The sequence below is a fragment of the Leptosomus discolor genome, chromosome 5 (assembly GCF_034619465.1).
Source record: "Leptosomus discolor isolate bLepDis1 chromosome 5, bLepDis1.hap2, whole genome shotgun sequence".
Lineage (NCBI taxonomy): Eukaryota > Metazoa > Chordata > Aves > Leptosomiformes > Leptosomidae > Leptosomus > Leptosomus discolor.
This window is the reverse complement of record NC_141395.1, coordinates 22,963,225-22,981,949: the sequence shown is the minus strand read 5'-3', so window position 1 is coordinate 22,981,949 and position 18,725 is coordinate 22,963,225. Positions and strand designations below refer to the sequence as shown.

Genomic DNA, 18,725 nt, shown 5'->3' with positions numbered 1-18,725 from the left:
AATAATAAAAGTAAATTCTAGCAGGATTCTTTGGAACTTGTATCACGGATTTTTTTTCCTTTAATCTCCAGTTTTTAATTGGAGCAAAGAACAAACAGCTGAACAGATTTATCAAAGAAAAGATATGTAATTCTTTTAAATTAAGTTCTAAATTAAGTAATGATGTGCTAATCAGTTCTGTAGCAATAATAAGGATTTTCTATCATTAAATGTTGAAGCCCAAGCTCTCAGGAGACCAAATGTTCTGTGTATACTAGACATAAGACTTGACAGAAACTTTCAGGACAAAAATGATTGGCCTACGTCCTATGGACCTAAACACAGGATAACATAGCGTCTCAAGAATATTCCTGCAGCTAGCTACAGAATTTTTCAATTGATTAGATATTTTTAAGCGGATGGGGTTGAGTTTTTATTGGGGAAGGAGTTCCAGCTAGGTAGTGGTTTCTTAAATAGTCTATTAGTTCTTTAATGCCTATTGAACATGGCAACCACCATTGACAGATTTCACGTCTTCCTCTGTTCCGTCGTGGCACATGTGGTAATGCCTGCTTTCAAAGGTCAGCTAAAGCGTTGAAATTCTGTCCCTGCATCTTCTATCTACTCTTCATCTACTGCACACCTGAATGGTTTTAGAAGCTCCATGGAGCTCCTTTCTACTTTTTTCAGTTCTCTGACATTTGCTTCTGGTTTTTACTAAGCTGTTCAGGGATGATACATGCAGAATTCTGATTGTGTGAGATGCTAATATTTTACTTGTAAATCTAGTTCCTAAACATGGAAATACATATTTGAAGTGTGATTATTTGAAGCCAGTTAATTTGCTGATTTTTTTTTTTTCTGCTGTGACATTACATTTTTTCATTAAACTCAGTAGTAAAATGTTACACTATCATTTGAATTACATAAGAACAAGAAGTTATTTAGAAACTAGTTTATCCAAGAGGACATGCATATTTGCTTGTAAGCAGGCATAATTATTTGGAATGGTATTGTAACTTCTTACATTTCTTTTCTAGGCCTTTATCAGACGCTGTTTAGCATACCGAAAAGAGGATAGATTTGATGTCCACCAGCTGGCTAATGATCCTTATCTTCTCCCTCATATGAGGAGATCGAATTCTTCAGGAAACTTGCATATGACTGGGCTAGCAGCATCCCCTACACCACCTACTTCAAGCATTATTTCGTACTGAAATTTCTCCGACCGAGGAATGGCATGATAACTTTGTGTAGTTTCCAGATGCAGACTTGAGCTTGAAAGCATTTGAGTGTTTATACACAGGACAAGTTTGATAACTGTGTTTTCAGACTTAAGTCCTCCTACATAGTGTCATTTGTATGATTGGAATGGATCATGGACTGTGAATAAATGTACCCTTTTGAGAAATACCTTTAAACATTGAAGGATGACACTGCCTGTTACACACTAACAGGTATACTGTGTTTAAGACTGAAGAAAAGGTTTTTAGTTTTTTCTGGGGAACATTGTAAATAATCTTTTTAATACTTAAAGTACATTTGGTTGATACTGGAAAGTTCTAACATGAAGGGTAGTTTTTCATTATTTAAATAAAAAAAGGTAGTGAGCAAATTTGAAAACACAGCAAAAATTCTGTGCCTGGTTATAAACTAAATAAACTGCCATCTTTCCAAGACCTTGATCTTTTGAAACCAAAGTAAGGAGTGTGAAACAGTCAGATACGTTCTGTATCAGATTCCTTGGATAAAATTGTAGTATTTTGGCAACTCAGGCTTGTACCTCCAAAAATGTGGTGGTGTTTCACTGAATTTAGATTGGAAGAGTGATACAGAATTCCTCGTATTTATTTCTCAAATAGATTGCTAATTTTGAAATCCGCTCAATTTTCTAAAAATACTATACTTGCTGTGGAATTGAAACTTGTGAAACTTTCCAGGCTCCTGATAAAAGCAAGCAACAGTGTGAAACCAAACGCAAACAGGTCATGTATAATGTTCTATGCAGGAATAATGATAAATTCCCTTCTAGCTCTATTGTAAATTGTTGTACAGATGTCACATTTTCAGTTAAATTTCAGCAACTTACTCCTGTACAAATGTTTAAAGTATGGCTTTTTCTAATTGGATATTGTATTTTTTTTAAGTCTCCCTCAAGGCGCTTTTAATTGCTGCTAAATGACGTTGCTTTTACTTTTGCAAAAGAATCAAATGACCTCCTTAAGGTGCAAGTCAACTGTACATTATAGAGAGATTAAGAGTAGGTAATTCATTAACAATCAAGGCATGTAAAACAGATCTGTTGGCAATATACAGTACAGTTCTTTAAGTCAGTTTATTGCGTTCTCAACCTGCGGAGCACGTTGATACTAGATGTAGAAGTTGCTCATGGTTATTCTCTTATTTCTGGAAGTTCCTATCAACAAGGAAATGTTTCTTGTGGCTTGTACAGATATTTTAAAATGTGAAACATTTTCTAACTGCCTTGTATGGTAGAAACTTATTTTTCAAAACAGTGTATCTCTCTCCCGTTCACTATTCTTTTTACTATCCCATTCTTGATGCTGAATACCTATATGTAATTTTGTCCATGTCGCAGAAAAAGGAGGCTGTATTACCACAGGTTTTCATTTAGTATTGTACAGTTAAACTGTTGCTCTTGTTTCTGATGTTGCAAGCCATTTTGTTTTCATTGTATATAAAGAAACATTAACTGTCTCTTTAAGATGCTGCTGAAATTGTAGAGAATGTAGCCAAAACAGTAATAAACAATGACAGTTGAAATTTCAAGGTTTTCATTGTGTGTTTTTGCATTTCAACGAAGGGCAAATCAGCTAACCGTATCACTGAGCTACACTTAGCCATTTAAAACAAACTCTCTTTAATGACAAACAAAAGACCAATAATAGAATGATTAATTTAAGTAACATTGGAGGTGAAAGTGGAGAATGCCGTGAGACTCAAGACATCTGTCATAATGAAGTAACCAAAACATCATTTCACTGAATAGACCTCACAGAAACAACTTGAAATATTTCAACGGGTCCTTCTAGCATTCTTTAACTGTGGAATGAAATTAGCTCATAGAATAAGTTTGGACTCAAATAGTGACTCTTTCTTGCCTTACATCACACCAGAGTACTGGAACTGCATCTTTTTCACCCTCTACAGCGCAAGACCAAGTGCAGGGTTCAAGGAGAATGTGCCATCGCTGTAGGCTCACATTAGATTTCATTCCTTCTTACTCTGCATGTGTCAATATCAGATGTTAAATTGAAGAATGTTTTGCCTAAGGAAAACATACAGGATTGTGTTAAGTGTATTTTTATTTATCTGGAACGTCTTATGATAAAGGGAAGCTTGGCAATATACTAGAGAACTACTGAAGTAACTGGAAGTTTTACAGCTACCTAAAAATAATGGGGGTTATGCATTGCACTAATTATGTACAGACTTGTTTTTCCTGTTGTTCGCATCTGGAAATAGGCTGTTGTGGCTGAATACATGGCACCTACTCCAGCTTTAGAAATACATGGTTTTGAAACCTAAACAGTCACTTTTAAGTTTCATACAGAAATACATGAAAGAAAAGGAGAGTCACTATCTCATCTTTTGAATCAAAGTTGCAAGGTTTTTCCTCCAATATACACGGTTGTGTTTGTGTTGGCATCTGACAGTACTGTTAATAAAAGTTTTGTATCCCCTGCGGTCACAAGAAAACATCCAAGTTGGTGTGTTTGGTGCCTGGTATTCAGCAATTTGTGCTTAGGATAGAAGTACCCTTGAGGCTGAGTCTAGAAGCCCAAATTACTGCTGCCGGTGGAGGAACGCTGATCTACTCCTAGGTAATTCATGCATCTGTTGTTCGGTCTGTATTTCATGTATATTTTGCTAATTTCGTCACCTGTCATCCATCACTAGATTTCCTAAGCTGTCTTCCGATTTAGCAGCAGGTAGACAAAAGGAATGAAGTTAAACTTGCTCAGGCAGTTTTTAATGAAACTTGGAAATAGAAGGTTTCCTTTAAGTTCATCAATACTTAGATTTCTGCATTTTCTGGAAGATGCTAAAATACTACATTGCTGTATAATTAAAAAAAAAGAAAGTATGAAACAGAGGTGACTGCAAGAGAAGTTCTGTACTTGTAACTATGATTGTAGTGCTACAGGTCATTGCAGCCAGACTCAACAACGTTCGGCTTGTTTCTGGGGAGCTACCATGTTTTGGCACTATTTTATTTATGTTTGCACTCAAGTTGCTCAGATTTCAGTGTGGAACATTATTCACCCTTAACTTGGTCTATGCTAGTTGATAGATACCATTTTCATGGAGGCTAGTTAATATTTTAATTTTCTAAAAAGTGCTTTTAACACTTGCAAGAAGACTGGAAGGGCATCGCATTGCTGGCCAGCTGCCCGAGTGCTATTGATTGTGCACACTATGGCTATGAGCAAACCCCTGCATAATTAGAGAGGCTTTCAAAAACCCACAAAGCCGTGAGCCCTCTCTGTATGCAAGTCACGGGTGCACGAGGTGCCGAGCCACTGCCTAGGGGTGCTCTGTGCTGCTGGGACCCCATGCGGGAGCTGGGGGGAGCTGCCGATGGCAGCCTAAGTAGGTGACTGGCTAAGGCATGTTTTAAAATAAGCAAGCCCTGGAAAGGAAAACATGCCCTGGGATTTGAAGCATCCCAGGTGCTCTTGCTCTAGCTTTCACACCTTCCCAAACATGAGGAAACCACAGGTCTGAGGCAGGGCCACCAGCTCAGCCAGGCCTGTCTTCCCCATCCCACAGCTCTCCTGGCCAGGCAGGACATGATGCATCCAATTTGGGGAGTGGATGCCGGTCCCAAACAGTGCCACTGCTCTAGTCTTGCTCTGGATTTCAGCTCTGCTGGGGCTGAAGCTGCTCCCATCACAGCACAGAGGAGCTGCGGCAGCTGAGGGGCCCTGGCTGGGCAGGTGGTGGCAGCCAGCCCCTCCTCACCCACTGCCATGTTTTCTCCAGAGGGCTGGAACAGTAAGGGATACTGCTGGGTGGAAGGCAGCTGCCAGGAAAGGTGAGAGGTCTCTCTGGGACATTTATTTCTCTTCAAAGAGCCCCTGGGACTTGCTGGTCTTCTCCAGAACTGGGACATTGCATTGGAAAAGGGAACTGGGGAGCCTGGCCCAGTGCGGGGGGGGACTGGGCAGGCTGTCAGGCAGGGATGGCCTCAAAATTTGGAGGCAGTGGTAAGGAGTCTCCTGATTTCAGTGTCTAAAACACTTCAGTTTCACAAGTGCTGTTGTATGTTTTAAAAATATTTTTTCTACAGGACAACTACTGTCAGAGGGAGGACCCTGGTTTTGCAGGTGAGCACTGCCTGGCAGCACAGACTGGCAGCGTTTCACTGTCGTGGTCTCACACGCTGTGCCTGCCAGCCCACCATGTCTGTCTGCCGCCACGTCACTGGGGCCAGGGAACTGTCACTTCCACGGTCCCAGCAGGATCCTGCCATGAGCTTTGGGGTGTAAGTACCTCTCCTGAGGCCCGGAGCATACCTGGCTCTGGACAGCCATGGACTGTAGAGTTGAGGACTGTGTTGTGTTTGTAGGAAAGGTAAGACTGCAAATGTTTTCAGAGACAGGTAATGAATTTCATGTCTCTGTGACTGCAGATTGATTAGAAGAGTCTAATAAGATAAACAGAGCTCCCTCTGAGTCACCAGCCTGGGGGCCTGGCATTACATACCTGCCACCTGAGGCCGATGTGTTTCCAGGTGCCCTTTCCAGAAACAAAACAGGTTTTACTTGGTCCTCAGTGCTTACTAGGCAAAGGGTCCCTGAAAAACTCTCTAGTCTCTTCCAGTCCCCAAGTTTGGCTCAAGTTTACTTATATGCTGACAAATGTGTCCACCTTATACTTAAAGATGCCCATTGGTGGAGGCTGCATTACTTATCCAAGCAATCTACTCCAGTTTTTCCTAGCATATTGTCTTTCTTGCTGCTTATTAAGCCTATTATTTCCAGTCCTATGCACTATGCCATAAAGAGCATTTGCCTGCCATGTGTAGTACATGAGCCTCGCTTTCTGTGCAGCCTCCATATATTCCGTTTTTAACTTCATGCACGCTTCTTGAGTATCCTTGGGAGTTAAGATTATTAATCTCTGAACAAGTGAGGTTCTTGGATTATTTATTTCAGATATTCAACTCCTAACAGAATGTTAGGAAACTTTTGCTGTTGAAGAAATTATTTTTTTCAGTTTTGCTCTAAGTAAGTGAGTCGTCTTGTGATCTTTTCGTTGTGATCTGTTTCCCAAGCCAGTAAAACTCTGTGCATAAATAGAGGGAAAAAGCTTTTCGTAGAAATCTCGTTTTGTATTTAGTGTCTCTCGGGCTAATCAGGTATCGTTAAGAAATTACGTGATGTTTGAATTTCAGAATCTCCTTGTGCAAATCTTTGGGTATCTTCTTCTGTGCAGCATTAAAACTCACACAGGGACTTTCTGTTTAAAAAGTGATAGAGATCAGAACTGCATTTGCTATATCCTCTAAGGATATGCTACCATCAGACACCTGCAGGTCAGTTAGCAAAGTAAGATGTTTTCTTGCTCTTGTGCAGAAGCTGTGCCATGGTATTCAGCAAAGCACAACTCTGCGGCCCAGTGAAACAAGCGTTACCCAGGAAGAGAATGCCATGGCCTCAGCCCTGAGCCTCAAGACCAGTACGGTTTCTGCAGTTCGGCAGTTGTGCTTTCAGTGTAGAAAACATAAGCAGTCCCTAGACATTAACCATGTGTTGACTCTCACTCTTGGGAAACCTGTTTACCCATACACAGAGTTCGAATCAGTTTTGCAGGCAGCCTGGGATTGTGGCTTCCCATTATTTTTAGTATTGATGCACACGGGGATTGCGTAATTGCTCCCTTCACCAAGACTGGAAGGATGGTCCTTAGCAGAGTCATTGACTTTGGTAAGGTCTGGGAGCTGCTACAGCTCAAAGAGGTGCAAGCACAGTCCAGTGCTTCAGTACTTAGGTGTCCCTGTCAGTACTTTGCTGAATCAATATCCTAGTTCATTTTTCATGCTGAAATTCTGAAATATTTATAGTTCAGGACAGAAGGAAAGGAGTCTTTATGCACTCTCAAAACAGCTTCTTCTAAATATTGTTCACTAATAGAGAACTACGATAGTTTAAAAAAATCAGTTGTGTGCAGCTTTATGAAAGGTAGTATATGATGTTAAATACATTGGCTATATGTATGAGCATAGGGTTAATTTTCTTGATGATTCTAGTTGAAAGGATAAAAGTGCCACACACATCTGTAAGTCCATGGCTTGTATATAATATAAGCAAAGGTGATATTTGATTTGTAGTACTCCAAGGTAGGATCTGACAATACGTGTCTCCTATTGCCTAAATGCTTTTAAATATAAATTTATGTATTGTCTGCACACCTTTCACTGCAATGGAATAACTGGAACTGGGCCTTGTAGGGCAGGAGACCCTTTGGCGCCTAAATATGCATCTTCCAGCCTGCAGGCATTGGTCTTGCAGCTTCTAGGACAGCTGGGCTGGTGCTGTGTCCAGAAGTGCTCCAGAATGTCACCATGCAGCCACAGCCAGTGATGTGTGGAGGAAGCGTTCCTGAAACGTGCAATGGTTAGCAATTGGGTGGATAGCAAAGATTCCCGTGAGAATCAGTGAAGTAGTGGGGTGAAGTGTACACGGCCTTGAGAAATACTGTTTGGATACATAGGGATGTATTTCACAGCACAAGCTCTTTCTTATTCATATCCCACTAATGGGGATACTCTTACTCTTTTCTTCCAGAAAAGAGTTCTCAGTGGTGTGAGTACAAGACAAAGACAGGAGAGATGGTTTCTTGTGTCCTAATGTGTTGGGACATGCTCATGACTTTAGCAGGCCTGGAAGGAAAGCCGGGAAAGGGAACTGACTCCCTGTTAGCATTCGTGACAACTTTGCAGGACAGAGCACCAAGAACCGTGCTGCGTTGTGCGTGTGTGAGCAGATCCAGTAGATCTTTGCTTGCCTTCATTGGTAGAACAGCATCTTCCACTAAAACCAATGGGACTAGTAGGGAATTAAAGCTTTAATTCAAAGAAGTAAAACATATTCCCTCCATGCTCCCAGATTTCTACCTCATCTGCCCTTGGGCTGAGCAGGACAGAGGAATAGGACCTGCCAAATGATTGCATATATGGGGCTGACTTAGCAAGAAGGTGCAGCTTCTTTCATTCTCCTAGGTTTGTCCCTCTAAACTGCCACATGAAGGGTTATTGCGCAGCTTTGTACATTTGCATAATAGAAAACTTTCTTCATGACAAAAATAATCACGCTAACTAGTGCACAAATGGTTCTTTTCAGGCTTGCAGCTGTGGCTCATTGACAGCTGGCAGAGCTCTCATCACTGATTCAAGCATTGGAATACCTTCTCTGCATGCCCTTCTATTGCAAAGCCAGGTAAGTAACATATTAGTTGGCAAACTACACATGAGCACTTGCCCATGGTGAATTGTGAGCATCTTACTCCATTGGTTAAATGTCAATTCACATACATTTATATGATACCATGAAATCCTCATCTTGCTTGTAGGGTTACATTAGGATGTACCAGATGCTGAGCCTGATCTCATAAATTGTCTTCTTAGAGCTGTCAGATGTCAGGACAGCTTTATTACTGAACCCAAACACATTCCATTCTAACAAATTAGCATAGCATAAAGTTATTGTTCTATCACCCAATTAACAAAACCCATACTGACAGAATAGAAAAATCACTCCTCTCTCATCCTTTATCATCTGTCAGAATTCCTGTGTTTTAATGAACCTCATCCTTTTCCATTTATATTAATACCTTAATATACTGGTAAAATGAAAACCTTATATATAGGCAGAACATTGAACAAGGTCCTAGTGGTGAAAACTGTAAAGATTAGGGGGTTTCTCCTTATCTCAGGGACCACTGAGAGGAATTCTACTGAATTACATTGAGATAGCTTTTCTATTTTGGGGTATGTTTTGATGTGCTCTGTGAATATCAGGCAGCAATGTGAAGGCAGTTCTAATCAGTGGGACAGGTAATGATTTTCTCCTTTCGGGTTTTGCAAAGCATTACTTAGGTTGCGAAGGGGTTTGCCAGTTTTGTGCTAGGGAGCAACACAGACAGGGCACAGAGATCACAGAGAAAAGTCAGTACGAGCCATTCGTATTTGAAACTGGGGAAATGCAAGCAGGAGTCGGCTAGGCAAGGCTCCAGACGGATGGTGTGACTGAAATGACACTTCAGCTGAGCTCACATAGATAACTTGCTGCTGTATGTCCAGAACAGTTTTGGACTCAGCACTGTGTGGACACAAGGTGAATTGCTATAATAGCTAGTGGCAAAGTTTTACATTGTGTTTCACATTCAGCTATACAGAAAGAAACCTCAGGGCACAAGGGGAAAAGTAGTGGTGCCTGAACTGTCACAACTTTATAAGCAGCACATTGCTGCTCATAAATCAGCCTCGGCCTAAAATCAGGGAGGTACCTCAAAACTCATCTTGCCACTGGAGCTCTGCATCAGCCATACTTGCCAGCAGCCCAGGGCAGAAGGAAGCACACAGTATTCCAGTGCTCACTAGAAGGCAAAGCGAGGCGCTGTATTCAGGCTGATAAAGATCTACTTCAGCTGTCTGCACCTCACACTGGTGTGACACAGAGCTTGGGCATGGCAGTATTAGAGCAGCGGATGCTGTGACTGAGCAGTCGGGACTGCTCATCTCTCTGGGATATTGAACCAGGGCTTCTCTCTCTCCTGCAGGCAGAGGATTTAATCACTAATGACAGTAATTTTCCTAGAAATTGGCATGGGGTATCAGTATTTGCTAGCATTTGGCTGTACTTTGCTAGCTATGGATTCAATAAATACTAAGAGAAAACTGTTTCTCTTATAGCTTACATAAAGCAGAGAGGAATAAGTTGTAACAAAGGGTGGAGAAAAACTTACTGGTTTACACAATCCATCTGGCTTGGAGCAAGAGTCTTGAAATAAGAATCAAAGCTTCTGGAGTGAAGCTTGACTTCTGTTTGGAGTTCATGGCAATATTGAGCTTTAGTGCCTGGGAAAAGGATCTGTAAAAGAATTTAACTCTAAAAATGCTGAATTTTGTCTCCTCAATTTTTGTGTTAAGGCCTAACCTGTTATTAAGAAAATTTGGACTTTTAGGTGCTCAAAAAACATAATGATTGATACCAAACAGTTTGAAGCAAGATTCACACAATATATTTATAACTGAAAATGGCTGGAAATATTGCAATTCAGGTCTTCTTCTCTCTGCTCTGGACTTTATTCTTATTACTGCCATTTTGTCATTTGAAATGACACAACCACAACCTAGAAGCTCATTAAAGTATCATTTTATTATTTTCAAGTCACACATTTCCTCGTGATGGTCACCACTTACAAATTCATAACATGTTATTCACAGGACATTGTGCTGATAAAGGTGAAATAATGATAGGAGGCATTTCTAAACTAATTTCTAATGTGGTGAAATAAACAGTGATAACTACTACAACATGTAATCTGCAAGAGAGTTTTTCACTTAAAAATATAATGTAGTAGTTACTAATCCTAATAGTATGGCTGTTGTGGTTTAGGGCAATTAAATATCCTTTTATCATTAAAGGTTTAATTGTATTTTTGACCCAAGAGAAATATTTAATGTGAAAATTATCTGAGTGCTTCACATAAGTTGATTCTATTAGGGTGTAGTTGTATGTTAGAAGTTTCTATCTTAATAATTAAAAATACTGTTTTGCTCTCATTTGTGTGCCTAGAGGGAAAAATGCTATTTTACAGCTACTGGAACAAAGTCATAAAAGTGAGAGCTATGATGCTCTTGGTTGGTTGAGGGTTTAATACCACCCAGTTTTATATTCGTAGCTGGATGTAAGCTAGCCCAGGGCTCACCCCTGAGCCCTTCACATCCATGGCCTCCCTTGCCTCTAGACCAACGGCCATGCAGCTGTGTGCTAGGTGGCACCAGCTGGCAGGTCTGGCTGAAAATGCAGTGCTCTTTTTGGCTGGGTTACTTCTCAGCCAAGACTGAGAGGTGACCCAAGGCCCCGAGCAGCCACACGGGTGCAGGCACCAGTGCTGGGAAGCAAGTGTGAGCACAGTGGGCATGTGGAGCAGTGGGAGGGACGTGTCTAGAAATGGCAGCATCTTAGCTTGGTGCTGGACAGGTCTTCACTTTCGGCTCAGGCTGGCCCACTGCCTGGCTGTGCTCCCTGTAGAGCCCCCAGAGGAAAAGCTGCTTATCCTCATAGATGGCCTTTGGTGTGCTGGCTTTCCTGCAGGAGGAGCACCTCTTTTAACGGGGGCAATCAGCTGGCTACTGGCCTACCAGTATTCTCAAATTTTCATTCTTGCCGGAGATTTTCTCCTTCCCTCCACAGTTGCACAAATAACTTTGTTCTCCAGGCATGATCCAACAGTGTGCTGTACCCAGCTGAAACGACAGTGGGAAATTCAGACACAATGCTATAAAGCAACTGGAATTTGTTTGTCATAAACCCCAAGGGCATGTTCTCATTAAAGCAACGAGTTGTATCCAGCAGTTATGTTCTTTCATGTTTGCATTACACCCCTCTAAACTGCCAGAGATTAGAGTTCGCTTTCAGTGTTGTCTGTGGGTCTCTGCTCGGTTTGACAGGGAGGAAACTTTTCAGCCAGGGCTTGGAACAAAGCGTCTCCCTCCACATGACAGCTATTAATCCTGCCCTTCTGGGTGGTGTACTAGCTTCATTCACTGGCCAAAATCAGTCGTGTTAAGGGGAGGACAAGGGGGTGAGGAGAGGCAATCTCTCACCTGACAGAAAACAGCATAGATGTTCTGCAGCAGCAAGCAAAGCCACTGGTAGGAGATGTAGGAGACATCCTCCTGCGAGTCAACACCACTTCCCGTGGGGCCCTCAGGTAGCTGGTTACTTCAGTGTTTCTTTTGTGCCACCACACAAATACTTGACCAAGCCAATGCTTTTTTAGCATATGAGAGAGACCTAGCACATAGCCCATGCTGAGCTGTGCTGTCTGTTGAGGGACAATGAAGAATCAAAATTTCCAAGAAACAACACTGATCCCAGCAGCCACTCCAGTGATCTGAGTGCTACTGGCATTTAAGCACTCAGCACCATTTCTGCATAATTAGCTCTAGAGAGTAGGAATTACTAAAACCACTGTATTTTTTAAATGTTCCCTGACTAAACTAATGTAGGAAGAACTTGGTGTTCTATCCCATGGGCACAGAAGTGATTATTCCTGTAGGTCCTGCATGAATTCAAGTATCTGAAGCTAATCTCTAATACTGCATCTATGTTGGCTGTCCATTGGACACCCAATGCTGAGCCTTCACTGATTACCAGAGGCCTTTGTGCACTGTGACTAAGCAATTACATCTGTTCTTGGCAGACACGTACTAATCCAGGATGCAAATGTAAAATGTTTTCATAAGTGCAATAAACTTGTAGTTTTGAGGGCAATAAAATTCTCACTCAATCAATAGTCTTTTTATGTGGTTAGATTAATTAATAGTATTTTTGAGTCAAACAAAACCACTGATAAAATATTAGCAAACACAGTGTCTTGCTAGGCAGCATGTTTGCACTTACTGTGCTTTTAGAAATGTTGATGATCTTTTGGAAATCTTTGTCTTCTTAGACGATGTTTCTTAACACTGTGAATTTCTAACCAAGCTTGGAAGGGAAAAAGGGTGTTTGCTTCTCTCCTCCCCACTGAACTGCCCCATTCCCGCCTTTTGGCATTGGCTGGTGCAGAAACGCTTGTTTAACCCCCACCTTTCTCAAATTGAAGAGATTCCCTCATTGATGTTTTGGACAGGTGCATTGTACATGGTCTAAGAACAGGCTTCCTCTCAGGGAGCAGAGACCTGGCTCTGGGGGCATTTTCTCCAGGGAGTGGGTCGCCTCTCTTTCTCATCTGGATCCCTTGGTAGAAGACCCAGATTTAGAGGGGCTTTCTAGAATTCTGCTGAAATCTGCTAGTGACTGGACTGAGTCAAGTAGTTAGAAATAATATTTGTTATCAGATTTGTAGTGATAAACTGGTAAAGAGGTTAAAGTTAATCCCAAAGTGGGATGGATTGGGTCAGGTGCTTGACTGAAACTGGGGAGATAGGACTCAAATTCCTGCAAACTTTGATGCTTTGCATTTGAAGAGAAAGACAGATAGACAGATATACAAACACATACATACATTAATACAAACACACATGTGTATTGAAAATATACTGCCTCTGCCTTGTTAAGAATATAGGACCCTGTAGCAGGGACTCTCTCCACGTGTTCACACAGACTCAGCACAGGAAGCTGAGAAGTCAGCTGAGACCTCTGGACCCTCAAAGTAATGCATATATCAAACATAAGCTATTGCTTAATCAATATTTTTAACTCCTAAGGGGTGAAGCATCAGCATCTTCTTTATTTATGACTCAAGCAAACTGGTCCTTAAAACTGTTCATCTTACAGGTAAGAGAAGTATTAGATATGAAGAGGATTACAACAGTGGAAGCAAACACTTGCCCTTGTGAATTCTTATGAACTATATTTAGAATTTAAATCCAAGCATAATTAAACAGTACTAATAAGACAGAGGGACTTATCTTCATTTGGTATAAAATTGGCATCACTGATTTCCTCATTCATTTTTTCCTAGTTTTAAAGCCTTCTCGTTCCAGTGAGATTTGATGGTAAAAGTTACCCTACAGAGAGAAAGTATCTGGCCTGGAGCTTAAATTCAGCTGGAAGCCTTTTAAGAGATGCAGCTTTCTTGATAGCATCATTAACTGACAGCACAGACACCTGTGAATGTGTAGCCAACAGTCAAGACGCCACTCTTTTTGCAGTGTACCCTTGAAAAAAATACCATTTCACACAGTATTGCAAAGACCATAATGGGGAAGAAAAACTCACTCCTTGCTTCCAGTCAGGGAAACAAAACATGGTAAATTTTAATACTGTAGGTATATAATCCACCGCTGTCAACTGAGATATGCTCCAACTCATCCAGGAATGTGAAGCTTGCCCAGAAACTCTTGGCGACATTTTGTGGCGGGCATACTGCGGCAGGTCAGTGTGGAAGATGGTAATGATCTTGCCCAGCCTTAGTAGCCCTGAGCCCATAAACAGAGCAGCAGCCTCTGTTACAGCTCTGCTCCAACAGCTGATTTTGTTGCTGAGCGAAGGACAACAGCTACCTGCAGCAACAGGGGCTGAACATTTTTTTTTGACCTAGTCAAAATCAGCAGAGAAGTGAGTGCAATAGGTAACGTCAAGTTTACGAAAATCCCATTTTTCTTTTCAGGTTGTGTCTTTGATGGACTCAGGCTCCTTTTTGTTATGTACTACTGCCTCAAATGGGTACAAATTTTTGGAGGTTTTAGTCCACATCTGTTGCTACAAACTACAGCAAAATCAGCTGTTTCTTAAGAGGTGGCACAATAATGACTATGACTGTACATTTCAGTGCTGCCAGGCATACCAGGGTGCTCGTGCTTACCAGCTGACAAGGGTGCTCATAAGCATCATTCACTTAAGACTACACTGCACATCATAGTGGGAGTGCTTGCAGCCAGCTGGAATCTGTTCTCAGTGACTGCCTGTAGAATAAAGATTCTCCAAACCCTCCTCTTTCCAAAATGACCACCGCTAGCTAAATGTCCATCTGCACACTGAGCCAAACCAGTTCAAAGAGGACGACTACAGTGTCTGTGAGCAGGCTCTGCTGGATACGAAGAGGGTAGAGAGAGATGAATCCCACAAAAGACAAATGTTTTTCATCCTCCTCCAGTAATTCAGCACAGGCTTATTCTTTGGTTTGTTGAACCCAAGACTTTGTTTTGTCCTTTTCTGGAAGGGGATTTGAACACTTCCCTGCTAAGACTGTTATGCTGATTAATCTGAGACACAGGAATTATTACAAGCATTTGGGCTAAAGTTCCCTTTGCTCAGTTTCACTGGACCACTCTGACCGTATTACCTGCAGCAAATCATAGAATCATAGAATTATGGAACAGTTTGGGTTGGAAGGGAACTTTAAAGGCCATCTAGTCCAACCCCCCTGCAGTGAGCAGGGACATCTTTAGCTGGATCAGGTTGCTCAGAGCCCCATCCAACCTGACCTTGAAAGTTTCCAGGGATGGGGCACCTACCACCTCTCTGGGCAGCCTGTTCCAGTGTTTCAGCACGTTCCTTGTAAAAAATATCTTCCTTTTATCTAGTCTAAATCTACCCTCCTTTAGTTTAAAACCATCACTCCTTGTCCTATCTCAACAGGCTCTGCTAAAAAGATTACCCCCATCTTTCTTATAGGCCCCCTTTTAAGTGCTGAAAGGCTGCAATAAGGTTTTCCCGGAGCCTTCTCTTCTCCAGGCTGAACAACCCCGACTCTCTCAGCCTGTCCTCATTGGGGAGGTGCTCCAGCCCCCTCATCATTTTTGTGGCCTCCTCTGGACCTGGTCCAACAAGTCCATGTCTTTCTTGTGCTGAAGATTTTTAATGCTGGACATAGTCCTGCAGGTAGGGTCTCATGAGAGCAAAGGGGTAGAATCACCTCCCTTGACCTGCTGGCCATGCTGCTTTTGATGCAGCCCAGGATGCAATTGGCTTTCTGGGCTGTGAGTGCACATTGCTGGATCACATCCAGCTTTTCATCCACCCACACCCCCCAAGTCCTTCTCGGCAGGGCTGCTTTCAATCCCTTTATCCCTCAGCCTGTATTGATACCAGGGATTGCCCCGAACCAGGTGCAGGACCTTGCACTTGGCCTTGTTGAACCTAATGAGGTTTACACAGGCCCACTTCTCAAGCTTGTCCAGGTCCCCCTGGATGGCATCCTGTCCCTTGGGCATGTCAACTGCACCACTCAGCTTAGCATCATCTGCAAACTTGCTGAGGGTGCACTCAATCCCACCGTCTGTGATATTGATGAAGATACTAAACAGCACTGGTCCCAGTAAGGACCCCCAAGGAACACCACTTGTCACTGATCTCCATCTGGACATCGACCACTACCCTCTGGATGTGACCATCCAACCAATTCCTCACCCACCGAACAGTCCACTGATCAAATCCATCTCTCTCCAATTTAGAGAGAAGGATGTTGTGAGGGGCAGGGGAAACCATGTCAAAGGCTTTACAGAAGTCCAGGTAGATAACATCTGTAGCTCTTCCCTTGTCCAGTGATGTAGTCATTCCATCAGAGAAGACCACCAGGTTGGCTGGCCCTTGGTGAAGCCATGCTAGCTGTCTCAAATCATATCCCCATCCTCCATATGCCTTAACATAACTTCTAGGAGGATCTGTTCCACGATCTTCCCAGGCACAGAGGTGAGGCTGGCAGGTCAAAAGTTCCAAGGGTCCTCCTTTCCACCATTTTCCAGTCACCAGGGACTTCACCTGACTGCCATGACTTTTCAAATATCATGGAGAGTGGATTGGCATCTACATCAGCCAATTCCCTTAGGTCTCTGGGATGCATCTTGTAGATCCCCGTAGATTTATGTTCAGGTTCCTCAGGTGGTCACAAACCTGGTCTGCTCTTATTATGGGAGAAACTTTGCTCCCCTAGTGCCTGTCTTGCAACCCATCCACTTGAGACGTGTGGGAAGAGAGGTTGCCAGTGAAGACAGAGGCAAAAAAGTTGTTGAGGAGTACCTCAGCCTTGTCCGTCGTTACCAGCTCTCCTGTCTTGCTCATCAGCAGGGGGGGTACGCTTTCTTTAACCTTTCTTTCTCGTTGACATACCTGTAGAAGCCCTTCTTATTATTCTTTACATCCCTTGCCAAGTTCAGCTCCAGTTGTGCCTTGGCCTTCCTGACCCCATCCCTACGAAACCGGGCATCATCCCTATGCTCTTCCCAGGATAACTGTGTCCCTGCTTCCTCTGCCTGTTCAATTCCTTCTTGCCCTTCAGTTTGACCAGCAGGTCTCAACTCAGGCATGCTGGTCTCTTGCCTTGCTTTCTTGATCTATTATACCTGGGGATCAGGAGCTCTTGAGCTCTATGGAAAGTGTCCTTAAACATCTGCCAGCTCTGTTCTGTTCCCTTGTCCCTGCACTCAGTGGGTCCTATTGACTAACTCCTCAAAGAGCTGGAAGTTTGCTTTCCTAAAATTCAAGGTCCTAATTTTACTCTTTACCTGACCCATATCCCTCAGCCCAGGCTGCCTCCAACCTTGATGTCACTGATTAGCTCACTCACATCAGTGACCACCAGGTCCAATATGGCATCCCCTCTGGTTGGGCTGTCTGTTAGCTGGCTTATGAGGTTATCCCCCATTCACTCCAGGATCTCCTGGATTGCCTACAGCTCACTGTGCTACTTTTCCAGCGGCTGTTGGGGTGGCTGAAGTCCCCCAGCAGGACAAGAGCCTGCAAGCCTGTGAGCACAAAGCCTCCTGTAGCTGGAGTAAGAAGACTTCATCCATAGGCTCCCCTTGGTCAGGCGGCCTGTTGTAGACACCAGCCACACGGTTCTCTTTGTTGCCTCAGTCTCTAATACTTACCCATAAGCTTTCAACCTGCTCGTGGCTATTCTTCAGAGACAGCTCTTCATGCTCTATCCAGTTCTTGATGTAGAGGGCAACACCTTTGCCCCTCCTTCCTCACCTGTCGCTTCTGAACAGCCTGTAGCCATTGATAGGCACACTCCAGTCATGGGATTCATCCCACCGAGTTTCAGCAACGGCAACCAGGTCATAGCTTTCTAGCAGCATGGTGGCTTCCAGCTCCTCTTGTTTGTTGCCCATGCTGTGTGCACTCGTGTAGAGGCACTTCAGCTGGGCTGTTGGCCGTGTCACCTTCTTAGAGGAACAACCCCTAATTCCTTGAGGAATTTCACCTGTGTCTTCCTGTTGGCTCCTATTACCTCAGGAGTCCCTGGCTCACCTCTGTAATACTTCAAGTGTGCTGCAGTGCACCTATGTCTCAGAGCAACAGGATGAGGGCCCTTGCTAGCGCGCAGTCCCTCTAACCATGGCATGTCATCCCACAGCTTGTCACAGGCAAGCCTGATATGATCCCTGGCCCCCTTCCAGTCTAGTTTAAAGCTCTGTCAATGAGCCCCACAAACTGCTGAGCAAAGACCCTCTTCCCCTCTGAGAAAAGTGAATCCTGTGTGACACCAGCAAGCATGGTGCTGTGTAGGTTGTCCCATTATCGAAAAACCCCAAACTGTGGCAGTGGCACCAGCCCTGGAGCAATGCATTAATAGACAAGATCTATCTGTTTTGTCTAACATCGCTGGCTGTGACTAGAAGGAGAGAGGAAAATACCCCTTCCTCTTTTTGGAAGCTGCCTCTTTTGACAAGTTAAGGCTCTGTTGCTGTTCTAGGAGGTGAGACTTGCAGCTGTCCTTCCCCTTCATCACTGCCTAGCTGAGCTATTCAGTCAGCCCGCTGGCTACTTATTTGTAGTTAATAGTACTGGTTTTAATTTTCCAGGGGAACAGATCATTGTTCTGCACCCCCAAAAATATCTTCATTTTTTGGTATGTTTCACAGAATGGCATGTCTGCTCATGCTACTTTTTCACATTAATAGTCCAAGTGTTCAGGCACTTAACACTGCCTTGTGGTTGAACAGCAATGAGGAATACAATTGGTAACCAGAAGAACTGAAAGCAGCAGCAAGTACAGCTGCTCCCCTTGTGAGCAGTCCAGAGCCACAACCACTTGTCCCT

At 43.1% G+C, this 18,725-nt stretch overlaps 1 protein-coding gene across 1 annotated transcript in view; it reads left to right on the top strand.

The window, feature by feature from the left end:
* Positions 1-2,769, top strand: part of TLK1 (tousled like kinase 1) — a 71,254-nt gene extending 68,485 nt beyond the window's left edge. Inside the window, exon 21 of the mRNA XM_086466077.1 lies at positions 1,020-2,769. Coding sequence (XP_086322203.1) covers positions 1,020-1,196 — 177 coding nt within the window. The 3' untranslated portion in view covers positions 1,197-2,769. The remainder of the gene's footprint in view (positions 1-1,019) is intronic.
* The last annotated feature ends 15,956 nt before the right edge of the window (positions 2,770-18,725 follow it).